General features: G+C 30.6%; 2 protein-coding genes across 2 annotated transcripts; one reads left to right on the top strand and one right to left on the bottom strand.

The window, feature by feature from the left end:
- The first annotated feature begins 4679 nt into the window (after positions 1 to 4679).
- Positions 4680 to 6364, top strand: LOC123217757 (uncharacterized protein At4g22758-like). Its single transcript, XM_044638884.1, has 2 exons — positions 4680 to 5366; positions 5951 to 6364. Exons 1-2 carry the CDS (start codon positions 5135 to 5137, stop codon positions 6115 to 6117), a joined length of 399 nt encoding a protein of 132 aa, XP_044494819.1. The 5' UTR covers positions 4680 to 5134; the 3' UTR covers positions 6118 to 6364.
- Positions 6365 to 24182: 17818 nt separating this feature from the next.
- On the bottom strand, positions 24183 to 26399 carry LOC123215255 (DELLA protein GAIP-B-like). Its single transcript, XM_044635274.1, has one exon. The coding sequence runs from the start codon at positions 26216 to 26218 to the stop codon at positions 24548 to 24550; it is 1671 nt and encodes a 556-aa protein (XP_044491209.1). The 5' UTR covers positions 26219 to 26399; the 3' UTR covers positions 24183 to 24547.
- Between the last annotated feature and the right edge of the window lie 1338 nt (positions 26400 to 27737).

Below are 27737 nucleotides of genomic sequence, written 5' to 3' on the forward strand. Positions count from 1 at the left end.
TAAAAATCACATAATTACTCATATAAGTATGTACTTAAAATAAATACATATAATTTGATTGAAGCTAAAATCACATTGGCGAGAATGAGATTTTACCAATGTAACAAAGCTGGAATCACACAACCGGTATCTTCCAGCAGGATTTGGACGTTATTGTTCTTAAATCTTGGACTTTGAACCCAGTTGTTAAGCCTACACATGAAATGTTGTTGTCTCTCCCACTCGAAACCGTGCTCAAAATATTGGTGAATCTTTCCCCTGTACTTATACGCCTATATTTAACTTAATTCCGTATCAACGTGGGTTATTCAACAGAATCTGAAGAAGCTGCTGGCAAAGAAGAAATTTAGTGGACTTGAAACAAATGGAATGAAATGGAGGATGCGTTTCATACAGAAATTCGCATAGTATGAAATTCTATCCTTATTATATTATAAAATGTAATAAGCATCTAATACTCTATTATTGCAACGGAGTGCTGGCTCATGGCTGTACATTGAGTCACAGGGAATGTCCTCCTAATTATGTACTTTTCTATAATATGATGCTTTCGTGTGTACCAAAACTCATTCAACTAAATACACAAGATAATTAAATTAGAAATATTACTTTTTAATCGCAATTTGACAGAATTATATTTTAAAGCAAATTAAATACTAATATATTAATTTTCCTTTAGAAAAATTTGAAAACAAGTAATACTATCTGGATGAAGAGTGAGTATTAATGATATAAAGAAACATATATATTATTATATAATTAAATTATCTAATTTAGGGTTGGTATTAGATTAGGTCATATCAAACCAGACAAAACTTAGCATGCCCCGATAAATCACAAGTTATGTCAGGCCTATAAAATACAAGGCTTGGTGGCCATACTAACCCACCAAATACGAAGGCTCATGGCAAAATTTACAACATTGTGGGTCACGCCTGCAGAGGTGTTTTCGCTAGCCAACCCGTGAGCCTTTTAACAGACTCTAGCACAACCCACAAATTTACAAATAATGTATATCTACCTCTCGACATAATCTATTTCTAATTTAATCTAATTGTTTATTTTATTTCTAATTTATAACCATTTAATTATATAAAATTACGTTAATTTATTTATATTAATCAATATTTTATACATAAAATATTATTATTTGGAAATATTTAAAGTTAAGTAAATAAAATATCACAAGCGTATTTAGAATTTTTTTTTCTTTTGTCTTTTATATGAAGTTCCTACCTAATGAAAACATAAGTAAATAAACACATCAATTAAAATAACCTTTTATTGATTGGATTAAACAATTTTAACCTGATTTTTTATTTATTATAAGATTGGAGGCAAGAAAAATGCTTTGTCAATTTTTTTTTAGGTAATTTTTTTTGTCTAAATTGCCCATGACCCCAACACACATACTTGCCAACTGTTTCTAGAAAACTAAGGTAATTCTCTTTCAATTGGTTTTTTGTGAAATATACCCAAAAATTAAATTAGTTTTTCATTCTAATGTATATTTTAACTAAATAAATCATTCACATAACAAAACTAACCTTAGTAAATAAATACCGTAATGGAAAAAAAAAAACTATATAAGAATTATACGTATATAGTATGACAAATAATAAAAATATATATGTAAAAAAAAATTACAAAATTTTGATATGAAACGAGTATATACGAGTTTAATACGGTATATCGTCAATAATACATTTATAAAAATATAATATTTTCAATAATAATTTTAACATTTTTTAGAAATCTCTTGATTAAAATCAATATAACTATTCAAATAGAAAGCATATAATCAACTATTAAACCTATTATAACATAGTATATAATCAAGATTCAATTATCATAAAAAATTATCATTTGATAAATTTTTTATCAAATATAAAGTATTTAATTAACTATTTAACATATTTTAAATTATCATTTAATGAATTTTTAATCAAATTTTCACTAAAATATTATGATCTATTGATATTTGAGCTAAGAAAATTAAGCGAGTATGGGAGATCCATGAAATACCTTCATATTGTTATTGAAATGTAAAACACACATTGAGGATTTGGTCTATATAGTTATGATATTATGATAATTAATTTAAAATGTGAGAAATATTTTCGTACTTTAAAAATTCATAAAAAATAGAAAATATATAAAACAGTGAAAATATATGTTTAATATATTTTGGGTTTAAAAGTTTAAAACAACATATTTAAAACGCGAATAATTTGCGGTTTTATTAACTAAAAAATTAACTACAAAATATCAAGAAAAACAATAATAGTTTACGAATTAACAAAGTATAATTGATCCCCATAAAATAAAATTTAAAATTTTGATTTTAATTTGAAAAACAAAATAACAAATAAAATGATGAGATGCTTACTTAGATTAAAGTGATTTTGATGTAGAATTTTTTTATTTTAAACTAATCTTTAGATAAAAACATGGATGAAATTGTATCCGAGAGACTAAAGATTTTAAGGTTAGAGGTGACAATAAAACAAATATTAACTTGAAATCTTAACTATATTCGTGTAATCGCCAAAAACTATGTTAAAATTGTTTAAAATAAAAGGTATTTTATTTATATATACAACTTTGTATACAAATAACGATATTATCGTGTGATTAGACAGTTAAAAATTAAAGATAAAATAATAAAACTAATCATATTATAATACGTCGTTATTTATACACAAAATTATGCACATAATTATGTTGTTTATTTAATTTCCCAATTCTTTATTAATAAACCATTAATTGGATTCTGACTTTTTAGTATTTTAATTTAATTTAAAGGTAAATTAATGGTTACTACATAATCTTGTTTTGCACTCAAAGGCTGCTTTACCGGAGATTTAGGCAAGTAATTTACATTGAAATTGAAATTATTTTATATGGGAAATAAATATATTAAATGGTTGGGAAACTCATCTTAACAACCACCAATATTTATACTTCTTTTGCTTAAATATTTTCTGTTGAAATATTTAATGGAATTACATATATCAACCACCTCTTTAAAACTCGAACCTATTAGTCCGAATGAGATCTGGTACTAAATTTGGTTTGGATTTTGGTTCAAATTTATTTAAGTCCTCCAACCAACACACACCAGATTGAACCGTCGAATTAGGTTGAACTATAATTCAACCGTTGAATCAAATCGTTATAATTATTATGACTATGTCATGTTGACATTACATAACTAAATCTGTTTTAAAAAATTTAATTGACTTCATCAATCTAATTAGATTGATCGATTTGTAACTTGGTAGTTCGTATCATGTCAATTTAGATTTTATGTCAAAGACCTTTTATTCTAATTCAATCTAAATTAGAATTGTATTGAAATATTTTAACTCTTACTCAACTTTTAAATGTTCAAGTTAACTTAACCTGATCTAAATTGATCCAAAATTATATATTATTTTCACTCTTCAAAGTGTTTTTACTGTTTTGATTTCTCCACCAAATTATTTCAACCTACTATTAATAAAACACACAAAATAACATTTACATACTAAGACCTTTAAAGCATATTAATAATCTGAGTGATCAAATCACATTCTTACTATTTAATAATAAAATAAATATTTAAATAAAAATAAAAAATAATATCAGTATTTATAATTACATAAATATATAACTATATACAATCGAATAAAATTTCAACTACTGTTAATATTGTCTTTCAACATTTTATAATTTATCTCTAACAAATTTTATTAAAGTAACATTTCTCCCTAACATTTGAATCAATTTGGATCAGATCGAGTTACTTTTGTATGAACCATAATACTATTTGATTTAATTTCAACTCGTATCGAGTTAACCCAAAATAAAATTTGGGTCAGAAAAACTTAACTCTAACCCATCTTTTTCATATTGTACTTTATCGAACTAACAGATCCTATTGAAAATTATCAACTCTAGCAGATTAATTAATGTTAATGTGCATCTAAAAGCATTGATGTCAACCTACGTGATTTAATCTGATAAATTTTGATATATTCATTTAGATTTATTTATCAAATTCCAAAACAAATAACAAAAAGATACATCGCTATAGATTAGGAGCCAACACAAACTATAATAATCCCAAAAGTTAAAACCAAAAAAGGAAATTTTCCCAATTTGAACTCTATTTGGGTGAGAGATTCTAATACACTAATTCTCAAAAAAGTAAAGCCAAAACAATAAAATTATACTGATAAATTCAAGAAATTTTAGCATAAAAATATATTTGAATTTTAAAAATTATACAAAGGAGTAATTCTTTTCATCTAAATATTTATTTCAAAATTTAGTATTAATAGGAAAAAATTATAGTTAATAATGAGAAATGTTATTTTATTTAAATATTCTTAAAACATTATTATATATATAAAATTTGTATTATATTTAATTAAATTGATTAAAATTTTATATTATTAAAATTTAAAATAAATTAATGAAATTATTTTTTAAATTATCTCCTTATTATCAAAATATTTTTTAATTTTAATAAGAGGTGGTAATAAACTTTACTCTTCCGCGAAACGTCGCCGTATTCTGCTGAGGCTTTTTCATCATCACACGGAACGCAATGCGGCATAGCGAGGAACACGACGTGGTCCACCGAAACCATCTAGAAAACAAAACCTAACCCTAATTTACATCGACCAGTCCCTCATTATTTAAGGACCGCCTAGAGCAAATAATTTCTCAGCCGTTGAAGCCCACGTCTCAATTCTCTTACTAATCAAAACCCATATTTTAAATTTTCGAAAAAAGTTTGGGAAGTAGGTCTGTCGAAACGGGCGAGACGGAGATTTTACAAATTTTCAGATTTTTGGTCTTGAAATTGTTTGTGAATGGTGGAAACAATCTTGAAGAGTTGTAATTTGATGCTCTCCCTTTGTGAATCAAGGGCGAGCTCATCTCTTGTTTTTGCTTTTGGATCCTGCAAAGAGGGCTGGTACTACCGCTGCCTCGGCGTCGACCCTTAGATTTTTTTTGTGTGTTTTGATTATAAAGTTTAGATTTTTATCTGGAAACTAAACGAACAAGAAGATTAATAGAAAAAAAAAATTCCATTAACATTCTATCGCGATTGTGTTATAATTTGTTTATTTTGCAAGCAACGATGGTGTTGTACAAGCAGAAGAAGAACCCGGCCCCAAAGGGCAAAAGGTTTTTGATTAGCATCACGGTGCTGGGCAGCGCTGGCCCGATCCGATTTGTTGTGAATGAAGAAGAGCTTGTTGCTGCTGTTATTGATACCGCTTTGAAATCTTATGCTCGTGAAGGGAGATTACCGATCCTTGGGTCTGATCTTAATGATTTCCTGCTTTACTGCTCCAATGCTGGCTCTGATGGTGAGCTTTTTCAATACCCATCTTTTAGATTGGTCAAAAAATTCTAAATTTTTCTTCTGTTAGCCTACAATTTTTTTGATTTTAATTATCTTGTGGTTTTGTTTAGGGATGGCCACTGGGTCCATCACCCCATACCTGATAGGGGAATGACGGGAATCCTGCCCCCTTCCTATGGGAAAAGTCCCCTCTCCTTCCCATGAACATTAGCATATTCATAATAATTCAAAATTTTTTTAGGAAAGAAGTAGGAGGGGACGGGCTGGGGATACTGTTCCTATGGAGGAATCCCTTTGCTCTGGGGACCTGGTTTTGTGGGTAGAATTACCATATTTGTTATCTCAAAACTTTTTCTTAATTTGGTCGAGGTTTGCTTTATGGTTTTGTTTTAAAAAAAATAAAAAAGCATTATTTTAATGTGTTCTGGTTATTTTTGTGGTGTAAAAAGTTTGGGAACAAGTTTATATCTTCTTTTGCTAGTTTGGTGGAATCTAGAACCTAGATTTTTTCTTTTTTTTTTTTTTTGTTTTAATATTTGTGGAATTGAATCGGATTTTTTAGTTGATTTTGGTTGAATTGGATTATAGCTCTGAGTCCTTGGGATACAATTGGATCACATGGAGTGCGAAATTTTATCCTGTGCAAGAAGCCACAGACTGAGAAGATTGAAGATGCTGGAAGATTGGACTCTGCCATTAGTCGATGGGGAAGCGGGAGGTGGAAGATATGGCTGAACAAGTCCCTCAATCTTTAGATCTCTTCCCATTAAGTAAAGTTCACTTAATCTAATGAAAAGATTCTCATCAGTTTGTGGTGATGAGTGCTGCTATTTTCCCTAATCTACCTGGGAAGTTGAATTGTTTCAAGTCTGGTTATTGGTTTCATTCTATGTTGGCTTTTGTGTTTCCCATTTGAGTCAAATAAACTTTAGTTATAATTGTTGCTCCTTTGAGTAATTTGCTTTGGAATAAGTTTTAGTTATTTGATTGTTTGATTTATTATTTACTAGCCTTCTTTGAGAATGTTCTTCACTTTGAGAATTGGGTTGGATTTTGATATTAATGAGTTGAAGCTCAAATTTCAGTTCTAAAATTATTTAATTTTGGATTTAATCCAAATCGGTTTGAACTTGAATATTTGGATCAGTTTGAACTAACTTGTCTAATGAAATCAATATCAATCATTAGCTCAAACTTAACTCATTCTATTTGAACTTCAACTCGAGTTTGATCAACTCGGATCAAATCTTGCCTTTGTTGAGAATTAGGCATATGGTAAATTGCTAGAATTTGCTAGAAAATTTTGTGAACCTAAGTCATCGATAGAAGGGGTTAGAGTTTGGATTGGTTCAAACTTGACGTAATTTAGAAAACTACTTCAATTTTTAATTTGAGCTCAACTCATTCTATTTGACTTTGATCATCTTATATTGAATCCTGCCTTTGCTGAGAATTAGGCATATAGCAAGTTGCCAGAATTTGCTAGAACCAAATTCATCAGTAGTAGGGTTCAGAGTTCGGATTGGTTCAAACTCAGTTTATTTTCTTAAAGCAACTCTGATCTTTAGTTCAAATTCAGTCTAATTTATCCAAATTTCAATATTAGTTCAAGCAGTTTAGGTCCAGTCTTTCCTTATATGAGAATTAGGCATATGGTAAGTTTCCTGAATTTGCTAGGAAATTTTGTGATCCTAATTCATTGGAAGTAGGCTTGTTTGTTGGGTGACAGAATCATTCTAATGCCATTATTTGATTTAATTAATGTCAAGGCAATTTGGAATCCGGCCACATTGTGAACAGAGCTAGGAAAACTGTCTCAAGACTTTCTATGATTGGCTGAGATTTATATTTTTAATGAGACAGTAGGTGAACTTGTGAACCATAAGTTAGGAATATTCCAAAATCCAACCGTCATTACAAAGTTGTCAATATATTCCCCTTTCCTTTTTTTTCACGATTTTATATCTTTCATGATGATTTTTCATCTCCAACTATTATTCTTTTTCATCATCTTTTATGACTATTCTTCTCTAATCACATCATCAACTTAAGTTGGATTTTTCGGTTTCAAATTGAATTCGAATCCATCTCTATTCGAAATTGACTTAGCTTGGATTGCCTCTAATCCACCCCTGTTGTTGGCATCTTTGAATTTGAATTTCTGAGCTGTCTGCTTGCAGAAAGTCAGAAATTGGAACCGAGTTCCTGTAGTGGTTGAAGAACTTGAATCATTCAATCACATTTTCACATAATCTATTAAATTATTTGTAATAAAATCAACTTTGATATAATCTATAAAATTGTTGAATTGATAATAATCATGAAACTATTTTTTTATTCATAATTTACACTTTATTTTGAAACATGTAAAATATATTGTCATCAATTTATGTGTAGGTTTAGGGATATATTTAAATTGAGTCAAATCAAATACGAACAAGGGTAAGATATATTGTTCGAATGTGTTTATATTTATTTATTGGGGAAAAATAAAATTTCCCTTTCATTTCTGTTTTATCGAAAATGAAAGTTTTGCTTCTTTAGTTTTTGGGATAGGCATATTCTAGCATGTGAGGCAATTAACTTTTATGATTACATCAATTTCATAACCAAACTTTGTCAAAACTTCGTTACCAAAGTTTCTTCCTTGCGGCTGATTGAAAATCGGGACATCTATAAATTTGCAGATGCTCAAAAACATTAGTAAAAACGTGGGCAAAAGCTTTCAGGAAGAAATAAATTGAAATATCTTTTAGCCAAAAATAAAACATTAACATATTTCCATGGTCAGGTCTTTTCAATTTTGAATACTTCAATTAAAGATTTAGAAAATGTATTATCATATGAGTAAGTGTTATTTTATTTTTAATTTAAAATTATTCGATCACATAATAATACATAATCTAAATATTTAATTAGGTATTCAAACGGAATACTTTATTATTACTATATACAATATTGGATATGAAATAGAAATTTCATGGAGGCCTCAATGTCACATCCCGCTTATTGCAGTTTCTCTTTGGGTAAATGAAAATTTGGTCTCCAAGAAATTCTAACCATGGACTCGGATAAAATTGGAGTTACCAAAAAGCATTAGTGTTGAGGTGGGCAAAAGCTGATAGGAGGAAAGAAAATAAGTGAAATCTTTCAAAAATAAATAAAATTCAAAAGAAAATTTGAAATCCAAATAACTAATTAGCCCATGAAGTTTGATATGATTTGAGTAAAGATTTTTTGTGCTAAATGTTAAGGATAGATTTGAGTATAATCGATTCAAATTCAAATTCATATTCAATTTGAATGAATCAAACTTAAATTGAAATTACAGCGTATCTACCAAGTTCAAGTTTGAGGGTTTGTGGATGTCATTGCACAGAAGATCTTCTTCTCCACTGAATCTTCTTTTTCATTGACAATTTTTCTTATTCTCGACATCACTATTTACCATAGATTAAAACTCAAATTGATTATTCTAAATTCAAGTCAAGTTTAAAATTTTCACAATTATCTTGTTTTATACATGTTTAATCAATCATAATAGTTATATTCTCCTTATTTATGATACCCATATGGCCGTATTCACCAAAGATAAAATAAAACTATTAAGCTAATATGAACGATAAATTACATCTTAATTTAAATTTACAATAAGAAGTGAATGTGATAGTTATGTATGGAGAATTTTCTCAAAAAGTGATCAAGCACAACCACATAAGGTAAGATTTGATTTGAGCTAAATAAATTAAGTTTAAATAAAAAATTAAGCTTATTTTTATAAATAAGTTTGAAATCAAGCCATTTCAAACAAAAAGGAATAGATTATAAAATTAAAAGGTTAATCCTGCCATGAACACAGATAATAATATTTAATCGGGGCTACTAAGATTATTAATGGGTTTGATAGGTTAGTTTCCTTTATTGAACCAAATATTGGGGCAGCCCAGGAAGATTTTAGTCCTCTATTTTAACTAGAACCCAGACTGGTCGGTCCGATTCGAAATCAATATTAATATTTGGGTTCGGTCACACCCTCGTTCCGACATCAACATCATTTACTTAAAATTGATGATAAAAAGATTTGAGCCCATGAGGCCTAGACGAGGGATGGTGTAGAGAGACACAATCATTGTCAAACTGAAAACATTTATTATTCAATGAATCGTATTTAATAAACTTTATTCAAATTTTTTATTATGCTATACTAATATCATGAAGAAGACATAATATATCCAACTGATTAAACAACCAATCAAAATATGGTTTTAAAAACCGAATTGAACTAGTTAGTTCGACTAATTAAATCATCACTTATCAACTAAAAGGGTTCTAATTGGAGCGGGGAAGAAATCGGGGTTTGACTTGATGATTATAAAATTTTTTTTAAAAATTATTATTAGGATTTAAACTAAAGATCTCATTTATATATTTTGAGCATATATATCATTAAATTAAATTTATTTTAATATTATATAATTTAATTTATATATTTAATAATAAATTATACAAAATTATTTTTAAATAGTTAAATAGTCTAATTATCAGTTTGACCAAATTGACATCTAATCTAATTCCGAAAACGTTAATCCTAGCATCAACCCCTTGATCGAATTAAAACAAATAACAAGGGTTTTCTTACTTGAATTCACATACTGTTTAACAATAATTAATGGTGGAAATATTATCAAAATATAATTAATTAATTAATTAATTTTAAAATAAGTCATTTTCTTACATTGACATTGAAGCAACCGCCACATAAAATAGAGAAACTCTTTGACATTAAACAGCGACATTTCCAAAAAGGATATTAAAGTAAATATCCTATTACACCCAAAACTAAGCAAAAATGCTCATAGCTTTGCTCATCAAGCAAAAATATCCCCAAAACGTGAAATAACCAAAATCCCTTTCATATATTCAATTAAAGCACACAAGAGAATTTCGCAAAATCACTATACACTTTCAAATTGAATTTCACATTCATGAGTTACTATGCTATACCACGAGTCATCACGAGATGGATGATTTCTAGCGAGTTTTTGCAATTTTTCAATGATTAAAATGGCCAACGAGATTAGTAAATCATTCCTTATTAACTAATCATTTTGGTGTTGATATTTTATTGATTGAATGAAGATTTTTCACATTTTAGAGTTAGGGCTTCCAATATAAATAATCCATTTTTTAGGTCAATTTTGTTTGTTTTAAATTAATTTCTTAAGGGTTTTTGTTTTATAATAGGTATAGATTTGTTTGGTATTGAAATGGGAGTCGAAAAATAGATTTTGGGTCAAAAAATGTGGTCGCAATGCCGTTTCACGATGAAGTTTGACAACTCGCATATCACAAGTCGTATAAACTTTATCACAACATGGCTAAGCTTAGGGGTTTTGCAATAGAGGGAAAAAGCGATTTCTTAACTGGTATATCACTTTTGTGAAAAGGAAGTTTTCCAACAGTAACTCTTTGTGATAAATCATGATAGGAGGGAAAACAAGTTTTTAAACAATGACTCTTTATGATAATTCGTGATAAGGGGAAAATTGCAATTTTTTGTGTTTAGGCAAGCAAATTATAATTTTATGGGTTTAGGGGGCAAACTGAAATTTTAAGCGTTAGGGGGCAGATTGAATTACGAGGTTTATAAGGGGCAAATAACATTATTATGGATTAAAGGGGGCAAATTGAAAGTTTTGCTATCATAGGGTTTGAATGTGTAGGTTCCAAATTCTAGTCCGTTTTTCTGAATTATTGTAATAATTGATTGATTTTGCTCATTTAACGGATATGCACATTTCATAATAAGGCTTTTAGATATATAGTTTTCGAATTTTTTGTCAATTTTTTAAATTATGAGGTTTATGAGGGGGCAAACTGAAAATTTTATCAATTAAAGGGGGCAAACTAAAATTTGTCATGATTTTGAGGGGTAAATTAAAATTTTTGACATCCCAAGGCTTTTTAATGTGTAATTTTCAAATTTTCAGTCATTTTTTACGAATCATTGCAATAATTGATAGATTTTACTTATTTAAGGGATATGTATGTTACATATTAAGGTTTTTGGATGTATAATTTTCGAATTTCCTCTCAGTTTTTTCAAATTATGAGGTTTACAAGAGGGCAAACTGAAACTCTTATGGATTATAAGGGGCAAACTAAATTTATCATGATTTTAGGGGGCAAAAAAAATTTTTCTATACTAGGGTTTTTCAATGTATAGTTTTCAAATTTTCAGTCTATTTTTTTAATTATTGTGATAATTAATAGATTTTACATTTTTAGTAGATATGTACATTTCATTAAAGTTTTTTTATGTGTAGATTTCGAGTTTTCAATCCATTTTATTCGAATTATTCTAATAATATTATAAAAATTATCATGATAAAAGTTTTTTTTATTGTTTGACAGAAATATTCAAAAAGTGAAAACATTAGGAGCATCGCCAGGAGCAAAGAAGGGAATGAGATTTCCTTATGAGAGTCTACTTTTTTCGACGAAGATAATAACCCGGGTAAAACGAAAACTTGTGGGCCCGATCGTGTCTACCTTAACTTAGAGGTAGTTAAAAATGTTTGAGAGAATTTGTTTTGGATTTTTTTGTGGTTAAGAAACATGAGATTTAGTTCAGTTTTGGTTCACTTATTTATATTGGAAAGGTTATCAGACGTGACATGAGAGACCAATTATGGTTTGAGATCAATAGGGTTATCATGAAGTTCAACCAATATGAGTTTGCTCTTATTATCGGCCTTCACTTCTCCACGTTCACTGACATTGCAATGCTTATACAACAGGATGTAGAAATAGGATCAGGGACACATATTTCAGAGGTGTCAGATTTGTGACCCATAGTGATATGAGAGGGTATTTACTACGAGGCTTTGGGGGTGATAATAAGGACGTCGTTAAATTGGCTCTATTATATTGTCTCTATATAGTGTTACTGAGGAACGACAAGAAAAAAAAGGTCAATATGTTGTTTCTCTAGTTGGTTGATCACTTCGATGGATTCAATGTCTATCCATAGGGCAAATTGACGTGGGACATAACATATCGATCCATATGCAAATCCATTATGAGGTTATCATTAGACTTGCCCAACACTAACAAGAGAAGGTACGGTATCATAGGATTCCCATAAGCTTTTTCAAGTAAGTAATATTTTTTTTTTATATATTTTGTAAATTGATAGAATCTAAACTTTTATTTTGTTATTACAGTTTTGAATATACAAGACTCTTAACTCCCGAGATGGGATGATATAGGATATACGAAACTTTTACTTCGGCTGAGTGCATGGATTTGGTATATTATTTTGCGTTTTAGCGTATGTTCAAGTGGAAATGAGATAACACAGGATATATATTCAATAGAAATAAGGTTAGTAATGTTGAATTAACTAATTGATTAATAAAATGTAATTGTTATATTTTAATGAGTAGAATGATGTAAATTTCTCGTTGGATACTTCCCCAAATGAGGAGCAGTTGCCATGGTATATTAATGTCTTTGGCTACTTTGGACCTAGGGGTCCATATCTTTTCTCTCCACTAGCATTATCATCATCAACTCCTACAATTGGTGCATTTCCACCCATTGATCTCATTCCTCTTGTGTCACCTACCATTGAGTCTGCTCCTATTTCTCCATTGGCTGAGCTCCTTACTGTTGAGTCGAATATTGTCAATGACTTAAGCGTGCCTCCTATGATGAAGTGTCTATCGTCCGCTAGCATGGGCCCTACAACGAAACACCTTTCACCAGCACTCGTTGCCTTGGCCCTTATGACGTCCACCTTTAATGTTGCATTGACAAGATAAGGCAATCTTATATTAGACGAGATGTAACATGAGATGTCTTTTTTGTGGGAAGAGATGTCTGCTTAGATGTCTCCAACGAATCATTTGGAGGAAATTGTGACATGAATCCGATCAAATACAGTTGTTCAGGTGAAACTGTCATATACATATATTCATGTTTATTTATTCATTATTAAATATTTTTTTACCTATTAATTTGACATGTATATATTCGTACAAGATTCTTGTGACGATTATGGTAGGCCCACACTTATACGCACTGTAATTTCATCTCCTCCTTTACCCTAGGTTAGTAATTATTTGCTATGACATTTTATATAAAATGTTATTGAATAATTTACCATTAAATTTCGTATAGGGTTCTTTTGACAGTGGTGGTAGGCCCTCTTCCATATGCATTGTGATTTCATCTCCTCCTTCCCCAGTCAAAGTTTATAATTATTTGTTACAACATTTTATATGAAATATTATTAAACAATGTATTATTAAATTTCGTATAAGGTTCTAGCCATGAATGAGTATTGGTTCAAAGTTTTCCATATATATTGTCCCCCATCCTGGAGGTATGTACCTTGTTGTTCTAAAGTTAGTTGGACGCAGTTAAATCTAATAGGGTGATAACTTTTTATTCTTCATATATTCAGGATGAACAATTATTTTTCCTAGTGGAACTCCTAGGCAGTGCGAGTAAAGGGGTGATTGACATCGACTCACAAGGACATGATGTATCGATGTCCTATCACAGAGAGATGGTGATAAGGTATATCCATAATTAAATATATTTTTTCTTCTATATATATTTAATTGAAAACATTATATTCCTTCCTTAATCTATCCTAGGGGTTAGGGCTGGATTCGAGCCGAGCCAGCTCGAGCTCGGCTCGGCTCGGCTCGGTTCGAGCCCGAAACGAACCGGGCTCTGCTTGGCTCGATCGAGCTCGAGCTGGCTCGGGTTGGCTCGGTAATTTTTTTTTTAAATTTTTTATACAAAACGACGTCATTTTGATCCATATATATATACAAAACGGTGCCGTTTTGATATGAAAAACGAGCCGAGTCGAGCCATAAACGAGCCGAGCCGAGTTCAGCTCGAGTCGAGCTCGAGCGAAACTCGAGCCGGCCATAAAAAAACCGAGCTGAGCAGAGCTCGGCTCGGCTCGAATCCAACCCTACTAGGGGTACAAATGGTTGACTTGATATCACAAAAGGATTCCTCCGCCAAACATCATCTTTCATACATTAAGAAAGTAATATTAGCTCATTTCATCGACTATATTAATTAAAATAAATTATTGAATTAATAATTTTTTGTATTTTGTTCAGTTGGTATGAATAGCTTATGCTTACTATATACACAAATTCACTAAAACCGAAGGCAAAATGACAAATTTAGATAATTCCCTCTTTAGCCCAAAGCGTGAGGAAGGATTTCAAAAATGGTATAACAATGTTGGAGCATCAAACAACCATGAGGTCTATTGCATAAGAGCCAAGGCCAAAGCCACATTTTGGCACATTGTTGTCGAGTTACGTTAGTGGCTGACCGATAATGTAAATTGTTTATATCTATTGACTTTGTTTAAATATTTTATATATTCATGAAAACATAAAACAATTCATCTTTTTTTATTGATCATCAGCATATAACAATGTTGGAGCATTGTTATATGGTATAACAATGTTGGAGCATCAAACAACCATGAGGTCTATTGCATAAAAGCCAAGGCCAAAGCCACATTTTGGCACACCGTTGTCGAGCTGCATTAATGGATGACCGATAATGTAAGTTGTTTATATCCATTGACTTTGTTTAAATATTTTATATACTCATGAAAAAATAAAACAATTCATCTTTTTTTGTTGATCATCAACATATAGATTCCTTTTTAGCACTATTACATTGATATCAGCACGAGTACCAAGCCATCTTCCTAAAAAGTTAGATGGCAACCCACATATTCTTTGTGGGGCACATTGGCAAGGCATACAACAATTAGAGTGCCACCCTACAAGGTGACTACAAGTGGTCGGAGCTTTTCATGAAGATGGTTGAAATGGATTATACACTGGATTTATTTTACATACCATGAAGGGCAGTCAATTTGGTACTATATTTGCATGTTTCCATTATAATTCATTTATATACAACACGTGTCTCTATTATAATTTCCCAATGTTTACAGGTTTTCATACTTATAAACTTTGACTGTGTTCATGAGGTCATGAAGGTTTTAGATCTATGCGAGTGCAGAATCACTATGTATAACTCTCAGATGACTTTTACAAGTAGTCATAAGGGTCTTGCTCATCAAATGCAATAGTACACCACTTTCATCCCAACATTACTAACATCTAGGAGTTTTTGGTTCATCGCAGGTCGAACACTACGATAGAATCACTTAGCATTGCGCTGAGCAAAAGGTGTCCCCTAATAAGGCATAAGATCTTACGATTATGATGTTTTTATGTTGCGCTTCATAAAATGTTTAACGCTTGAGAGAAGTTTGGATTACTCTCGCGAGTCCTCTACCTCGATATGCAAGCATTTGGCCTTAAAATTGTATTTCCATTGTGTTGAGTAGATCATAGATACATATATTTATTTATCCTTGGTTATCATATGATTTCAAAGTTGTTATGTGTATATTTTATTTACGATATTTTATTAGTTATGCATATGATTTTATGTTTTATCTATTTTATGAAATGTCTAAAACAACTACAACAAAAGTTCATAAGTAATTTTAATACAAACGTAAATTAAACATAATAACTAATTAATAGATGTCTGAAACATAATAAATACTAATATAAGATTCCATTTATTGCATCTCATTTCAACAAGTACATAATCAAAAATGTAAATCAACCTAAACAGAAGGTTGAGGTTGTGAAAATCTTTTTCCTTTATTTCTTATTAATGAACTCGATGGCACAAAGCTTGAAACCAATGTTGGCTCTTATAGTGTGATCGTACATGCCCAAGTTGGTTACATCAACGCCAAACCTTTCGTATAATGACCTCACACTATGAAAGACGTCGATTCTTGTTTAAAGTATAACCCAGTCGATGACAATCAACAATAATAGATAATTAGTATTAACTCTATATATACTAATATGGTTCCTCCTCTCATAAAACTATCACTACAAGGTGCACTAAATGAATTTAGCTAACATCGTTATAGACAAACCTCGCACATGTTTGACAAATGCATTAAATGACTTTGCAATATTGGTTATCATTATGTTATACCTGTTTCTTGGAAAATATGCCCTACTCCATCATCAATACCCTACCTCACATTGATAATCCCTCATTTTGAGATACACCTCATCAATAGATCTTATTATGACCTCAAAATCTGTTTTTATATAGGTCTTCACTGTTTTTCTGTATAAACACATGACCAATGAGTTGTGTTTGTACTGCAATCGCATGTTACAAAAAGGTGATGATAACAACATCTATGGTATACATCTAAAAATACCTTAGTCATTGTAAGTATATAGCATAATATCGATATGAGATTATTGTCAACTCTAGTACTTCACTAATGTAATATGTTAGCTTTGTCAAAAACCAACACCACGTTGGATGGTCTTCCTTTTTTCCCACGTTGAAAGTTATTAGGTAGATCCAATTATTACCATCCAAGGCCACAAGAAATAAATATCCAAGACATCAGCCCTTTAAGAAAGTAACGTTAATACAAATAACCAGTCAAAGATATCGTTGAAATGCACAGATAGAACAACCCAATGCCTTGAAAAAGTATAGAAGGTGATGTTTCTCATCTGTTTGTATATGTGTCATGGTACACAGATTAACACGTTTTAAATCATAGCAATAATCTGGTAAGAGCACAAATGACTCTTTTGGTAAACCCCTCAATGACTGTATTGCCTAATTCTTTGCCTGTTAAGTTTGTGAATATGATATATTAATTTTATATCTGTCAACGATGTCGATAATAATTTTCTTAGGCCAATAAATACGAACTTTAACTTCATTAATTGGTCTAAAGCTTGAGCTCCAACTTACTTATGATGTGGTTTTATCTTATTTCTTAAGTATATGTGTGTGGGATTCATAGAACATATTTGGAATACATCACTGGGTTTTATTCTTCTTCCTGATAAATATCATTCACATTTCTCATTAATGCACTTAATCTTCTACCTCTTCATGTCTAACTTGGCCACTTTGTACTAGAATAATTTCTCCAATGGAAATTGAGTCATTACATCTTTCAAGTATCTTTTATCCTTAAAAATGTCACTAGCTACATTCCGCTCTCACACCGATTCTGCACCATTTGATGTTGTTGAAAGCTATAGAGAAAAATCGGATAGTCACTTAAATGGATAAGTGAGGACATTATCAAAAAATGGTCTAACATAATTCTCGTCACCTTTAATAGCATCTTCAAACTGGAGACTACTTATATCATAGTTAACAGGTTACGTATCCTATAGGTTCGACTCATCTAGAGAAACATTAGTCATCTCATTCTCATCAAAGTCACCCCAAATTGAAACCTTCCTTTTGTCTCTATGAACCCATTCTATAACAATATAAAATGCATCATTACAAAAAATCTATATTACAAAACTATGTCAAGTTTTCCCAATTGGATTCCTTTTTTCAATTCACCATCATCGTTGTCACTTATTTCTTCTTCTCCTTGTGTTTCGATAGCGATATATGTAACAAAAACTGAAATACATTCTTGGAAGTATTTTGACATGTTAATAAGACCTTTGACATCTTCATCATTTTTTATTTTTACAAGGAAGTCTAGCTTGATATGTTTTGGTTTTATACATAGTTGATTGTTGTTTCAGATCGGATCGATACCACATTTTTCACTCAGCAACTAGATAAATCTCTCTAAGTGTTGTTCTGGATGGAATTTTAACCACTATTTTGTAACCTCTAATTTATTTCATTATATTCTGATCACATTAAATTCATTCTTCATCGAAATGAACAACAGCATACTCCGCCATTTAGCATATTCCACTATTTCAATAATCAATCCTACAATGAACACTATTAGTTAAAAAAATGTTTGTCAGAAAAATCCACATTAAACTTTACTAATATCAAATAGTTCCCTTTATTTTCTTACTATTTTTAACCCTTTCATATATTATCAATGATCAAAATGTCCCCTCTAGTTCTCCTACATTTCAGTTAACATCCTCAAATATAGTCTAATATCAATATGTCTCATTCATAGATTGTTTAATATCAAAATATCCTTTATATTTTTCTTGCATTTTATTTAACCTCCTCATATATTATCAAAAATCAAAATACCTGTTATATTTTCCTAACATATATAAACTTTATATTCTTATAATATCTAAATACCCCCTCAATTTTAGTGTGTTTCATTTAGCACCTTCATATTTTGTCTAATTTTAAAATACCTCTTATATTTTTCTTACATTTTTTTAACCCCTTCATATATTATCAAAAATCAAAATATCTCTTATATTTTATTAACATTTTTCATTTAACACTTTCATACATTATCTAATGTTAAAATGTTTTTTTTTTATATTTTTCTAACATTTTTCATTTAACACCTTCATACATTATCTAATATCAAAATACCCCTCATATTTTTCTAACATTTTTTTAACCCCTTCATATATTATCAAATATCCAAATGCCCCTATGTCATTATATAAATAATATATACGAATTTGATTTAATGAATAAATTAAGTTTTGGATTAAGATTCATATAAATACATTATTATCACGAACCAATTTTTTTCAATTCGAACTTAGAGGCATGAATTTTTTTCCTTCCGAATGAATGCACAATGTCAAATATTGAGTGAAAAATGAAAATTTGAATGGTGTGAGGAAGGTATAAGGGTGAGAATTTATATAGAAGTGATATAGGGTATTACTGGCATTTTTGAAAAACTTTGGGGCTTTTTCTTAAGCCTTTGAAAAATGGGCATTTTTGTTTAGAATTTAACAAAATGGGTATTTTTGCTTAACCCCAGGTTGGTGGGGCATTTAATTTAATTTCCCTTTACAAAACTTGGTATTCACATGATAATAAAAAAATGATGTCGTCTTAGTTGTTAGACTTATCAGCTAAACAACAATGTCCTCATCAAAAAACAAGACAACAAGTCATTACTACTCACGAGTTAGTTCAATTTGATTCTATTCAACTCAAATTCGTTTATGTTAAATTCAAATGAGCTCGAATCAAAAGGATAAGTTTGTTTTTATAACCGAATCAAACTTGAGCTAAAAAGAGTATGGCTAAGTCTAATTCAAGACTCGATTAGATGGTTTGATTCAATTCGAACTTAGCTCATGGCGTCATGTCAAACAGTTGTAAAAACGACATTGCTTTATCCATCATTGGGTAAAATAACATTTTGTCAATTAGTTGCAAACTCAAGCCACATATTCAAGTTAAGTTTCAAACTTCAAACTTAGGAATCAAATTAAACTTGAGCAATCCCTTAACTTTGGCTTGACAAACTCAAACTAAACTATTTTTTTCAAACCAAACTTGAGCCAAGAGGTATTTAGGCTCAACTTAATTCGTATTTATCCCTAAATTTGTAAGCTCAAAAGGTCACCAAAACTACTATTTCTTTTCACTTGGAAAATCTTTGATGCAATAGATACACAACAAACAATCAATCTTGGGTCCAGTGATAAGTATATGTCTTCACTGTGTTTGGTCTTTGATTAGTTAAATATGGGATTGCAAACGAGTCAAGTCACTCAAGCACCACTAGCGGTTCGGTTAAGTTATTGTCAAGCTGAGTTTGAACTTAATGTTTCTTGTTTGATGAGCTCGCGAGTTTAAGTGAATTGTATCGTACTAAAAAAACTCCTAAAAGATTATAATCTTTCATTTTCACCCATAAAATCTTACATTTTCTCTCTAAAACCAACTTTTTCCTAAAGCTTTTATATTTAAGTATGAAAAAAACCTTACCCTCTCAACTTTTAAATATTACAAATACAACATAATACAAACTTTGAATGTGTGTGTGTGTATATAATATTTAAAAAGTTTAATTATATTTTTTTTGAGCTGAGATCGAATCTATAATTTAATCTTGAGCTCAAGCCTACGACCCCCAAACTTGTTGAGTTCCAACCTTGCATCTATCCTATTGAATATATATTCATTAAAAAAAATTAATCCTAAAAAATGAAGACGGATTATGTGAAATATCCCTTTTTTGTTAATGTAAAACGTGTAACATTTAACATAAAATTTTGTAAATTTTAGTAAAAGACTATCTTTTCTATTGAGTTTACGTATTAATCTAAGATTTTATTTTCTGTAAAATAAGATAAAATAAATTTATACATATAAACAAATATTACCAACATATCAATATTATTATAAATAAATTTCTAAAACAATTTTGTATATATAATTTTATTTATTACTGTATCAATTCTTTTTTTTTTAAGTCAAACAAAAAAATTCATGCAAATATATTTAATATTAAAGATAGATGGTTTTTTAATTTTTAATTTTTTGTTGTTTGTACCGAGTTAGCCGGCGGCCAGACTTTAAGGCTTTCCACTTGACGGTCATACCATAATTTATAAATGTGGATTTTTATGCTATCCATGCTGTACATGTGTCACCCAAGTGTCAAATTGAAGGCCACCACTTGCAACAAGAGAGCTCAGATGAATAGACACTTGGCCCTCCCTTGGCAAATTGTTTTACAGGGTAACAGAGGGGGTCAAGGTCCGTGCTTGGAGTGATTAGACAGAACATTAGGCCAAAAGACTTGTTATCATCCAGGGTTTAGGCTAGGACGATCTTACCTCCCTAATGATTTAAAAATTTAAATATTTATTTATTAATTAATTTTTATTAAAAAATTTTATTTAATAAAATTATTTTAAAAAATAAAAATTTATATTATTTTTTTCTTTTTAATTTAACATTTTCCTCCTTTAAGATTTTAAAATTTTTTGGTAAACAATAATCGTTCTTTCTTCCTCCAACAACTTCTAGACATCCAAGCTACTGACAATGTGTTCCAGACATCTAGACAAAAAATCCTTAAGCGTCTTCGTCGTTTAGATGAAGGCTTGGATTTCATTTAGATTTTTTGATTCAAGCATCCTAGGAGAAAGAGGGCTTTGGATGGAGATAAAGTGCCAGAGGAAGAGACAGCTAAAAGAAAGAGAGAGCGGTCATCATTCGCCAAAAAATTATCAGAGAATTTTGAAATCCTAAGTGAGAAAATGTCATTTTTCAAATTTAATTCTAAGGAGAATTGTTAGTTTCTCAAACTAAGAGGGAAAAAATGACATAAATTTTTATTTTTTTAAATTTTATATTAAATAATAATTTTACTCTTTAACTCTAACTGAAAATTTTAATAAAAATTAGCTGATAAATGAGTATTTGGGTTTTTAAAACACTATAAATGTGAATATGTCCTTATACTAAACTTTGGGTGGGAATAAGTCTTTTGGCCTAATTTATTGAAATATTTCTATTGAATATCACGTCTCACGGACATAAGGGTGGAATAAAATCAAAACTCAAATAATAATTATTCCACCTCGGTTTGAATTTAGAACAACTAGGATTTGATTTAAATTGGATTATTTGAACTTATGTACTAATACAATTTGAACGAGTTTAAAATTAGCTCGGTTTACTTGAACTTAAGTTTAAACTCCCCACTAAATGTTTTATATTATTGAGCTTACGAGTGTTTAACTCATCAAACTCGTAACATAAAAAAACTCAATTCAAATATGTTAAAACGATATTATTTAATCAATTTTTATTAAAATGATATCGTTTTAATAGATTTTTACTCATGTACAATAATAAGTCAAACTCAACTCTAACATGACTCATTTCTATAGTCAAACTTGACTTTAATTCTCATTGAGTCAAACTTATATTGGTTTTTGTGATTCTCATTGAATCAAACTCAAATTGGTTTAAAATGACCTCATCAAGCTCAAGCCTAAGATTGAGCTTGACTTCAAGTTAAACAATTGAGCTGACTTAAATTTGAGCTTTAGCTTGAAGCCAACCCAAAAAACAACTAACTCGAGATTGAGTTATGCTTGCTCGACTAGTGAATAATATCGTTAGAAAAGAAGAATAATTTTTAGAGAAAAAGAAGAATGGCCAAAGAAATAGAAAAAAAAATCATTAGAAAAGACAAAAAAAAAGAATCATTAAAAAAAGAGAAGAATTGTTAGTAAAACAAGATCAGGTGTAACAATATTAAAGAGGCAAGAGAGTTCAAGTTAAACAAAATTTAAACTAAATCTTTTTTAACTTAAACTTAACTCGTTTGAATCAAATAATAATCTAAATTTGAATAATTCAGATTAAATCCACTCTTCGACAGTGAGGAACATAATGTCCCCTCTCGACATTTGTGGCCCCTAACTTGTAAAAGAAGCCTATCAAGATCTATAATTTTGACTATATTTTGCATGCTTCACAATCAAGTGTGAAATAATTAGATGGATTATAAGTCAGAAGTGGGTGACACTCATATCAAATATTATATTTTAGTATAAAGTTTTGGTTTAATTCTTTATGTCAATAATCTGAATAAGTTTAAAAATTTGCCCATCAATAATAAAAATGTCACTTTCTTGACCTATAAAATAAACCTATAATTTTGCTTTTGACTTGGCTTCTCCTCCGTATGCAAAGAAAGATGCATGAATGGGACCAACAACCAAAATAAATTAACAGTCAAATTATTTTACTTTTATTCTTTGTACTTTTTTCCTATGGTAAATTCAGTGTTCGGATAAGTATGATATCTCAATCAATGGTAAATTAACTATTACCATAAATTGATTGATATTGATATGAGTTTGATTTAATTGTATTTATATAAAACTTAAGTCCAATATAAAAATATTTGACTAAAGATGAATTAAAGGAATTTTAAGTAAACATTTTTATTTATATATTTATTAGTTACTATTTATATTTAAAGCCAATATAAATATAAATTTTTAATTTTTTTAGAGTTTATTGATATTATATTTAAATTGAATCATAAGCTCATAAGTTGACTGAATCAAACAACTGAAAAATTGAACTCGACTCAACAATAAAAAGGTTGAGTTTAGCTCAACGTAAATATATAATTAAATATATAAATAATATATCATTATATGATTATATATTATTTTTGGAAATTACAACTACAACAATAAACATATGTTTTTGAACAGCAAACCGACCCACCTTAAAGATGTCACTTTGCTCGTTATAGTTTCATTACTATTCCAAATCGCTCACACCAAATTGCACTTGGTGAGTGTATAATATTGGATAATCCAATTTGATTTAGGGTGTGTTTGGTTAAAGATTTTTAAGATTACCTTGGTAATCTATTTTTTATTCCCTTGTTTGGTTTGTCAGTAATAAAAGATTACAGTAATCTTCTATTACCAATACTGACATGACAGATAATATAAGTGGTAATCTGATTACCACCTTCACCTTAGGTATTTAAAGATTACTAGGGTAATCTTAAATTTATTATAAAAAAATTATTATTTATTAATTTTTTAAGATAAAAATAAATTTATTTTTAATTAATATGATAAATAATATAAAAAATATTTAAAAATAATTATATTCAAGGGCATTTAAGTAAAATATTTTATTAGCAATCTTTTATTCCCTTTAACCAAACACAGTAATTATTTATACCTATCAAATTTTATCAAACATAATAATCATTTATACCCAGTAATCTTCTAAGTAATCTATCTTCAAGATAATCTTTCTATTTTAGTAATCAAACATTACCCAAACCAAACGCCCCCTTAGAATTTTTTAATATAGCTCCTTCCCACAATTAAAATTGGATTTAAATCGAACAAATTTAATCTTAAAAACAAATTCAATCTGATTTAAGTTAATTTAAATTCATTTAATTTAAATTAAAAAATAATTTGATTCAAACTACCTATAACTTAAATATTCAAACCAATTTAAACTCAAGCTAAATGATCCGAACAAATCCAATACAACTTCTAACTGAAGCTTTACATCTGGGATCAATTGAAAAGAAAAATCTATTTCTTATTAACACAAATTTATATATTCATAATTTTCCCATAATATTAATATATAATACAAACATTAAAAAAAAAAAGAGAGAGACCTAAAACTTAAGAAAAAAAAATCCCCGAAAATAAAATTAAAAATAAAACATTTGAATGAGACATGGTGGGTCTCATTCTGGAAAAGGAACCACCTCAGAACTGCACATTCAAGGCAAAGATTCAAATTTTCATATGCTACAAGCGAGTCGGCTCAGGTAGTTGAGTTCACTCACTGGAACCGAACCTGTTTACTGGCGAGTTTCCAAGCCGAGGTGGCAATGAGGGGCCTCGTGTACCAACCCAACATCAAGCAACCGTTATTCTCATCCACTCTGTACCCCTCTCCGCCGGCGAACAACGCCAGCAACATACTGGCTTGCTTGAACGCATTTGAGCCCAGGTGAACCGGGAGAAACCCTGACGACTCAAACCGGGTTCGCCACTGAGCCAGCGTCTCGTGCCGCTCGACTCGGTCAACACCTTCGTAGCCCACCACATTGTAGATCTGCTTCTGCAAGTACAACTCGGACATGGCTTTCTCCGGGTAACTCACTGAGCCCTCCAGCGAGTCAAACATGGTGGAATAGTAATGCAACGCCTCTGTAAAACGGTCCAGGAAAACCGGACCGTTATGATTCGCTTCTTGCTCAACAACGGTGAAAATATCCGGCTGCACATTTTTCACCACAGAAAGTACTTTATCAATAGCACCGGGTCTGGCCAAGAGCTTGTGTAACTCGAAGACTGAGTTAACCGCAACTGAGTCAACCTCGCTCGGTCTGAGGTCCAACGTGGAAGCATCAAGATCGGCCAAACTTTTAGCAACAAAGCCTCTGTATTCGAACCGAACATGAATTGTTTCCGCCAGTTGAGCCAACTTCCAACCCACTTCTTGTAAATGGTCCGAGTTATCCTGGGCAGGCGGCCCAATCCCTGTGAGTCGAAACTTGGGTGCCCCGCCGGGCCGCAAAGCCAAAGCCTGCATTAAGGCCGGCCACTGCATGCCTTGATTCATAGAGAAATCGATAACATGAACTCGTTTTTTACCTTCAAAGGCTTCTAGAATGGCTTGATTTGCAGTGAAATGAGCGAATTTCAAATACGGGCACGTTTCATAAAAATGCATTTCCAAAAGCTCCGCGAAGTTATGATCGATCGGGTTTTGGGGGTAATGCCCGTAGATCCGACCCGCAACGGCGTCAGCGAAGCACGTTGCGACTTTCCCCATGGCGCCTGCTTGAGATAACGCCAAATACCGAATATTCTTCACGAAGGCTTCAGCGATGGCGAGGTTGTTTTGCTGAATGGCTTCCGCGCAGGCCATTAGAGCGTGGACGAGTCGAATCCCGTTCTCCTGTGAGTCGGCCAGGATGACCGGACGAGTTGACTCGGCCGAGTGCAACTCAGTCTTCAAGCGTTTGTTGTCTCTGGTTGTGGAAATGGAGGAAGCAACCGGCGAAGTATTGTCACTATACATGGCCTTGCCGGGAATCGCTTTGAGATCGTAATCAGAAGTACAACCTTCTTCAAATATCCGTTTCTGATTCTCGAAATCGATTGAAGTAATCGTGGATGGATTCGGATCCGGGTTGAACCCGGAGAGCATCCCTTGGAGCCACGTTGACAAATTGGACGGGTCATAATGAACCGAATCCGAAGCCAGAAGAGAAAACCCATCACCATGATCACTGCACATAGCTTCTTCAAGCTGTTCAAGTTTCTGAGCAACTTCCGCCATGTCTGAAGACTTAACGTTGTAACCCAAAACCGCCAAGAGCTCATCCATCCCTCCATCCGCCGCAGCCACGGCTTCGTCCTCCCACATCTTGGCTTTCCCGAGGTCTGGCGCCGAATTAGCAGGAGAGTCGAGCTGGCTTTGCTCCCTTTTCATGATGAGCATAAAAAGGTAAAGCAAAAACGAAACGAAAATGAAATCTCCGGTTAGGGCGTTCTGAGAGTGAAGAAAAATAATCTGGGCATTTAGTTTTGAGTGAAGAAACAGTAGATTTAGAGTGTGTGGCGCGAGCTTCAATGAATCAGAAAGAGAGAGGATTGGAGTTAGGGAAATATGGCAAGTGAGATGGGTTCAGCTTGTGACAGATAGATGCAAAAATTCTAGACTTATTTCCGTCCTCAAGGTTTTAATAAAGTACCATCTTACCCACAGGTTTGAGATAATAACAATACACTCCAATGATATATTACTTATATTTAGTTAATAAAGGGAGGTGTTTGGTTTTAGGAATATTTTATTATCAAAATTAGAAGATTATCTTAAAGATGAATTATTTAAAAAATTATTAGACATAAATTATTACTATATTTAATAAAATCTGATAAAAATAAAAATATATATAAATAATTATTGTTTTCAATTAGAAATAATAAAATAATACTCTTATATTATTTTATTTAAATACCTTTGGGTTATTTTAAAATATTTTGTTATGTTATTTGTTATATTAATTGAAAATAAGACTATTTTTATCTTAAAAACTAATAAATAAGAATATTATTATAATAAAATCAAGATTACCTTGATAATTTTTTAATACTTAAAATAGAAGTAATAATCAGATTACATTTATATTATCTGTCACATCACCATTGATAATAGAAGATTATCAAAATATTTTATTACTTATAAATCAAATAAAATAATATAAGTAATAAAAGATAGATTGTTAAAGTAATATTTATTTCCCTTAACCAAACAGGCCCTATGCGTATGGAATCAAGTTGAGTCAGTTAAGGCATGAATCCATGTTCAATTCGAATAAGTTAAACTCAAGTTGAAGATCTATCCTAGTTCAAGTTTGAGAGTTCATTGATATCCTTGCATCGAAACTCTTTTATTTTTATATCACTGTTTATTAGTTGGTTGAATTAAGTTTAAATTCAAACTGAACATTTTAGTTTTAAATCGTGTTTAAACTAACCTTTGTTTGGGAAGGATTGAAATCAAACCTTCCTAATTCATTTATTGCTCTACTCTTTGTGGTAATTCTCTTTTCTTTTTTATTGTTATGATTTTTGCTTCACTCCTTGCCTCTCTAATTGTGCTAATTTTTTACTTCTTTTTTGGTTTTTATTAGCCCATCCAAATTTTAACTCAATTTTAAAAGTACATCTATGACAATTTAAAACCTTAAATATTTATTCGTGAGCTAATTGTTATTAAAATTTTCTATTAAAGATAAATGTTAAATCTGTCATTTTATCAATAAAGTTAAAAAAATATAAAATTTATTATATTCCTCCTAAATTTTAAAAACTAATAATTTCACTATTGTCTAAAGTTTTCTTATCTTTGAAAAGAAACATTTTGCCCCTTCAAATCTAAAGTTTATTTTCTTCCCCTCTCTAGCCACCAGTGACGACATTTTCAACTTTCTCATCTCTCAGTTAGCTCTCTCGAT

Source organism: Mangifera indica, chromosome 5 (assembly GCF_011075055.1).
Source record: "Mangifera indica cultivar Alphonso chromosome 5, CATAS_Mindica_2.1, whole genome shotgun sequence".
Lineage (NCBI taxonomy): Eukaryota > Viridiplantae > Streptophyta > Magnoliopsida > Sapindales > Anacardiaceae > Mangifera > Mangifera indica.

Bases quoted from the DNA above. Each gene is read 5' to 3' on its own strand.
- LOC123217757 (XM_044638884.1), top strand. From the start codon at position 5,135: ATGGTGTTGTACAAGCAGAAGAAGAACCCGGCCCCAAAGGGCAAAAGG. The intron at 5,367-5,950 runs GTGAGCTTTTTC...ATTGGATTATAG, and splicing joins CTCCAATGCTGGCTCTGATG to CTCTGAGTCCTTGGGATACA.
- LOC123215255 (XM_044635274.1), bottom strand. From the start codon at position 26,218: ATGCTCATCATGAAAAGGGAGCAAAGCCAGCTCGACTCTCCTGCTAAT.